The sequence below is a fragment of the Danio rerio genome, chromosome 2 (genome assembly GCF_052040795.2).
Source record: "Danio rerio strain M-AB ecotype USA chromosome 2, GRCz13ab, whole genome shotgun sequence".
Lineage (NCBI taxonomy): Eukaryota > Metazoa > Chordata > Actinopteri > Cypriniformes > Danionidae > Danio > Danio rerio.
In genome coordinates, this window is record NC_141022.1 from 54,523,212 (window position 1) to 54,530,000 (window position 6,789).

General features: G+C 34.0%; 2 protein-coding genes across 5 annotated transcripts in view; one reads left to right on the forward strand and one right to left on the reverse strand.

Moving 5' to 3' along the window:
- The window catches only part of adcyap1r1a (ADCYAP receptor type Ia), a 375,079-nt gene that overhangs the window by 238,963 nt on the left and 129,327 nt on the right, over window positions 1-6,789 (forward strand). The window lies entirely within an intron of this gene.
- Window positions 5,335-6,789, reverse strand: part of ftr67 (finTRIM family, member 67) — a 19,987-nt gene continuing 18,532 nt past the window's right edge. For all 3 annotated transcript variants that reach the window (XR_015477573.1, NM_001039719.3, XM_087238873.1), the window contains 1 exon segment: window positions 5,335-5,928. Coding sequence is in view for 2 of the 3 variants with exons in the window: in NM_001039719.3 (NP_001034808.3) it covers window positions 5,873-5,928 (56 nt within the window). In the remaining variant the exon portion in view is untranslated.

The following is a 6,789-nucleotide window of genomic DNA, read 5'->3' on the forward strand; positions in this document are numbered from 1 at the left end:
TTCGTTCCCTCGCAAAGACGTTATGCATTCTCTCGCAAAACTGTTTCACCACTGCACCTCCTGTTCACATCACTCATGTAAACCCTCCCGTTTTTGCCTAAATTCTCCCATATTTTACCATACTATCCCACTTTCTTTACATTAAATCCGTGCGTCGATCGTCACCTTTCATTTTGCAACCTCTGAACCAGTGAATGCATGTATAAGTGCTGACAGACGCGCTCCGTACAATAAACTGATCCCAGATCAGCGTCTGTACGCTCCATTAAAGGGACACTACTGTTATCAAACAAGTGAGCAGCAAATGAATCTCATGTTTTGTTTCGTTTGATAACAGAGGTGTCTCTGTAAGAATGCACAGATCTATAATGAAAGCAGTCCATTACTTTACAAACTGTTTGTGCTCATTTAAGAGAAAATAAGCTGTTTAAAATAAAACATGCAGGACGGAGATGTTTCATATTATTCAGTGTATTTGTCTGTTTAAACATACACCCGCTCCTCTGTAAATGGCGTGTACAGACGCTGATCTGGGATCAGTTTATTGTACGAAGCGCGTCTGTCAGTCAGTGCTTATACATGCATATTCAGAGGTAGCATATAAAAGGCGATGATCGACGCACAGTAATGTAAAGAAAGTGGGATAGAATGGTAAAATACGGGAAAACTTCAGCAAAAACGGGAGGGTTTACATGAGTGAAGTGAACAGGAAGTGTTTGTGGAGAAACAGTTTTGCGAGGGAACGCAAAACATCTTTGCGAGGGAACGCAAAAACTTTGCGAGGGAACGCAAAAACGTAAAAATATATATTTTCCTCCCACCTATTTTTTTCTTTCACCCATTTTTTTTTTTTCACCCAGCCAATTTTTTCTCCTCCACTACGTCCCTTCCGGGGTTTCGTAAAAGTCCAGCACAGAGTGCGTATGTTATGCGCCTATGCGGGTCAAAACACTTACACATTGCTTAATACACACAGCACGTACAGCAACACACAAATAACTTTACATATGAAAAACATTAAAGTTAATAAAAATGTTACAAAAATAATTATTTTCTACATAAATAATTATTTTCTACATATATATATATATATATATATATATATATATATATATATATATATATAAATATATAAATATATATATATATATATATATATATATATATATATATATATATATATATATATATATATATATATATATATTATTTTTTTTTTTTTTTAAACCATCTCGGGGTTTCATCTTTGAATAATATTATTATTATCAGCAGTATTATTTAATATATGAATATTTATATTTGTTTTAATTAAAACACTTTAGATTTGTCCACTTGGGTTTTGGAGATGTATGCATCACCATATGGGGGATAGGAATAGGACGTGTGTTTGAATATAATGGATATTATTGACCACATTTTGTTATTATTGTTCTTTTATTTGTTTGCTGTAAATAAGAACTGAATTTAGAAACAGTTGTGAAACAAATCTTTATGCTTAAACAAAATTAAATATATAAGCTAATTAAAGTCTTCAGTGGAGTGAGTACAACACCGTTTCCTTATTCACGAAAGTAAAGGAGTAAAATAAAGAGAAAGTAAAGAGGCCGAATGGAGGAGGCTCATTCTTTCTCCTCGAGCTAACTGTTTTCTCGCTAGTGAAGTGCTTTTCCACTAACAAGGTCCACCATGTAAATAGCAAATGCGCCATAGCGCAATGCAACTGACTCTTAAAGGTTCACAAAACCCTTGAGTACTTTTTTTGAGATTTTAACAGATTTGTGTGTGTTGAGCATCAGTTAAGACAATGTTAGCATCTGTCAGCTTTAATTGTGGGGAGAACTGGATCATTTTGAGCTTTTGTCAGCTAATTTCACCTTCCAGGTTTAAAATGATTTTTGGGGTGGGGTTAAAATCGGTGACGTGGCGCAAAACTGCAAGTGCAAAGATGACACGTCGGTTTCTCATTATCATTCATATAGCGGAGTTTTCGTATCCTATGAGAAGAGCCGGCTTCTTACTTATTCATGACTGCAGGTGCTTTCCGAAGGCAAGGCAGACTTGCCAGTGCCAAGCTGTGAGACACGGACCCATGGCACACAGTATTTAGCTGTTCATGAAGGGTCGTGTGTGTTTGTTTCCATGATCTACAGGGTTTGTTGGATGTTTTCCCCCTTGATCCTGTCAGGGCCGATACAGCAAAGCTGTTTGTGTGCAGCAAGATTTTTTGTCGGGAGAGCAGTACGAGATTTGAAGAATGGCGGACTTTGTCTTTTATCAGGAGTTCGTTCACATTTAGACACATCGCCATGCTGCTGCGTTTACCTAAATCCTCTAGATTGCCAACTGGGCTAATGGTTAAAATAGACAGGGCAAGAGACCTGCTGCACTGAGTCTGCATTCAGACCTATGATTTAGACACGGAGATTGAGGGAAAGTCCTCATTGTGTTTATATGAACATGATTATCTTTATAATGATATAAATTGTGGTTATCTGTATATGAAATTATGAATAAAAAATGTAGCAGGGCATTAATGTTTATTTCTTTGCATTTTAACTCCGTAAACTATAAAATCATGCGTCTCCTCACGGTTTGTGTCTCATTTTGTGAGCCGACTGACAACAGTTGTTCGCTCCCCTCCTTCTCCCTTACTGGCCACGCACACTCCTGCCCTTTGCTCAAGAAGCTCCATGCCCACTTTGATGCATCTTTTGAAAAAATTCTGAGGTAGACCTGAACCGAAAGTGGGGGGTGTCATGACCCTTTAAAGGGAATGGGAGATAAGACTCTGATTGGTTTAATGCACGTTATGCTCAAAACACACCCATTACTCATTAAGAGAATAAGCTCAACCCTGTTATACCATGCACAGAGCATATTTTCCATCTTTAAAATACCAAAAGTGGATTCGGACATGCCCTTAACACTTTTACATCATGCGCTTTAGACTTTGCACATAGATCGTTTAAATAGAGCTCATGGTTTCAATCAGTGTTTCCCAGCCCTGTTCATGAAGGCACACCAAAAGTACACATTTTCAATCTCTTTCTAATCAAACACGCGTGAATCAACTCATCAGAACATTAGATGAGCCAGCAAAACCTGAAATAAATGGGTCAGATAAGGGAGACAAAATATTTATATTTGCTACGAAATATGTTGGTAAATGTTGAAATTGGCATTGGTAAAATGTATAATGTTGTAGAAGTGTTGCTTAAGTGTTAATTCATGTTTTCTGGTGTTAATGTGAATGTTGTGGTGGTATATTTGATTATATTTTATGTTTCACAATAATGTCACATTTACGTTTGTTAATACATGGACACATATGTTAATGTGACATTATTGTGAAACATAAAATATAAGCAAATATAACTTATAAAAACTAAACTATATAACTTAATTATTAATAACTTTAGTTTCTTTGGATAATTATTTTTTTTAATTAAAGGGGCAGTTCACCGCAAAATGAAAATGACCTCATCATTTATTTTTCATCGTGTAGTTTTAAAGATTTATGAGTTTTTTTCTTGTGTCGAACACTAAATAAGATTTTTTTAAATGTTGGTATTTGGCACCAATTGACCTCCATAGTAGGAAGAAATATTAATATGGAGGTCAATTGGTGCCATTTAATAGCATTTTTAAAAATGAAATAATTTCCTTTATGTTAGACAGAAAAAAATTTAACTCAAATAAGTTTTGAACAAGAGCGAGTAAATAAAGGAGTGAATAATGCCTCTAATATAATTGTGTTTTTTAGTAGTGTACACTAATTTTAACAGACATAGTTTCAAATCTACTAAAGAATATGTTGGTAAATGTCAAGATAAACATTAGTAAAGTTTAAAATAGATATAATTATTGCTCATTGTAAATTTGTGTTATTGGGTATTATTGTGAATGTTGTGGTGTTATATTTTATTATATTTCATGCTTCACAATAATGCCACATTAACGTTTGTGAATACATGGACATATGTTAATGTGACATTATTGTGAAACACAAAATATAAGGAGCTATAACTAATAAAAACTGAACTATATAACCCAATTATTATAACCTTTAGTAAAAATATAAATATTCTTTTAATTCTGATATTTGGAACTAATTGATCTCCATAGTAGGAAGAAATATTGCTATGGAGATCAATCGGTGCCATCTAACAACATAAAAAAAAATCCCTTTTTTTATTGACACAAAAAAAAAGCTCATAAAGGTTTAAAACCACATGATGAAGAATAAATGATGAGGTAATTTTTTGAATTTGTGGGTGAACTGTCCCTTTAAATAAAAGAATAGTTAAAAAAATGTCTATTGCTAAAAAAAGAGACTCAAGTTTTAAACAGTATCTCTGGGGGTCCCAAAAAGACTGAAGAAGAAAGACCTGTATTATAATCTTTATTCTGATATTTCGAAAGATGTTTGAAACTGGTAACCATTGACTAGCAGTGTTTGTATTCCCTATTATGGAAGTCAGTGGTTACCAGTTTTCAGCATTCTTCAAAATATCTTCTATAGTGTTCAACAGAATAAAGAAACTCATAAAGGTTTGTAATAAAGTAAAGGTGAGTAAATAGTGAGTAAATGTTCGTTTTTAGTGAACTACCTCTTTAAGGGTTAATTACAAGATGAACAAAGATGACCATCATATTTTTACAAAGCTCATATTACAGGCCAAGATTATTCCGTGCACAGATTAGATTATTCAATCTAAATTACAGGCAGAGAGTTCATTTTCCATTAACAGATTTATTTTTCCCTTCATGGAGATTTTCTAAATCTGTGCAAATCCAGATGTTCGCATAATTGTTCACTGTAAATGGAAGGTCAATGCATTGCCTAATGGAGGGATTGCATAAAAGAAAATGACAACATGATAATCCAACACTATTTTTAGAAAGAAAAAAAATACATATACACTCACCGGCCACTTTATTAGGTACACCTTACTAGTATCGGTTGGACCCTACCATCCAAATGTTGCAGCAGAAATCGAGACTCATCAGACTAGGAAACGTTTTTCCAATCTTCTATTGCCCGATATTGGTGAGCCTGTGCAAATTGTACCTCAGTTTCCTGTTCTTAGCTGACAGGAGTGCACCCGGTGTGGTCTTCTGCTGCTGTAGCCCATCTGCCTCAAGGTTGGACGCTTTGTGCATTCAGAGAGGCTCTTTTGCATACCTCGGTTGTAACAAGTGCTTATCTGAGTTACTGTTACCTTTCTATCAGCTGGAACCAGTCTGGCCATTCTCCTCTGACTCCTCCTCTTGATTGTATAAAAATAGTGCAATTAATTATAGTCCTACAATAAAACCCCAAAACCACTGAACTCTGCTGGGAAGAATCTTTATTTTTCATGATATGAAAAATAAGCTTTTAAGTTTAAAATGCTTCAATTTAAACATAGTTTAATACACACAAATACATTCCACACGCATGAAGCTAAAATCAACACTTCTGTGAATAGATAAGACGACATCAGTGGATTAAACACTGATAAAATACACCAATATAACACTCTATATTATGTGTAATGATTAATACTTTGCAAAATAATTACAGCTTAGTCAAAAGATAGTTGTTTTAAAATAATTAAAACTTTTTTTTTCGTATATCACACAATATTTAAACTTTCACTCCAAGCACATCTGTATTTGTAAGATATATTGAGTTGATAGCGTTGAGACTCGGACCGCAGACACTGAAACGCATCTGGCTTTACATTTCTGTCTCATTTAGTAGTGAGAGTTTGTAGTTAGTGTAGCTTTACTTTTGAACATAATGTACAGGTTCAAAAAACAAAACTCTGGCAAACTGACTTTGGCCTTTTGACTGAATTGATCAGGCATTTCTCAGGCGATGTGAAGGCTACCGGCGTCTCCTGCGGGGCTGCAGTCTCTGACGAGGACCTTGAGTTCTCGAGCCTGAAGAAAAATAATCAAAGGGCCAAAAATGACACTAACCACAATTTAAAGACCAATTCACATTATATCAATACTGTAATGATAATTATATGTGCAGTTAAAGTCAAAATAATTAGTCCTCCTCAGATTATTTCACAGTATGTCTGATAATATTTTTTCTTCTGGAGAAAGTCTTATTTGATTTATTTCGGCAAGAAGAAAAGCAGTTTTAATTTTTTAAAAACCATTTTAAGCTCAAAATTATTAGCCCCTTTAAGCTATATTTGTTTTCAATTATCTACAGAACAAGCCATCATTAGTTAATGACTTATTGATCTAGTTAAGTCTTTAAATGTCACTTTAAGCTGAATATCCTGAAAAATAACTAGTCAAATAATAATTTACGGTCATCATGGCAAAGATAAAGGAAATCAGTTATTAGAAACGAGTTATTAAAACAATTATGTTTAGGAATGTGTAGAATTTTTTTCCTTTCTGTTAAAATGGAATTGGGGAAAAATACACTAATTCTGACTTCAACTGTATGTTAAAAACTTGAGGTCTACTTCAAAATGTCATGATTGAGTTAGTGCGCTAAATCTGAATGCATTGAGTAAACACTGCTTCATTTTTAAAGTCAAAATTAGACCAGATATATTTAAAATCCAATAAATTAAGCCAGATCAGTGCCCTTTAATGTTATGAATATTATAATTTTATAGCCTTGTACATGTGTCAATTGTATGTGACTGCCGCAGTATCTGCTTCAAAACACTGATCTATGCAGATCAGTACTTCAAAATGACAAAGCCAAATCAAAGCAATACTGTAATTTATTGATAAATGCCAAATTAACTTTGGCAGACACCAAATAAAGGCATG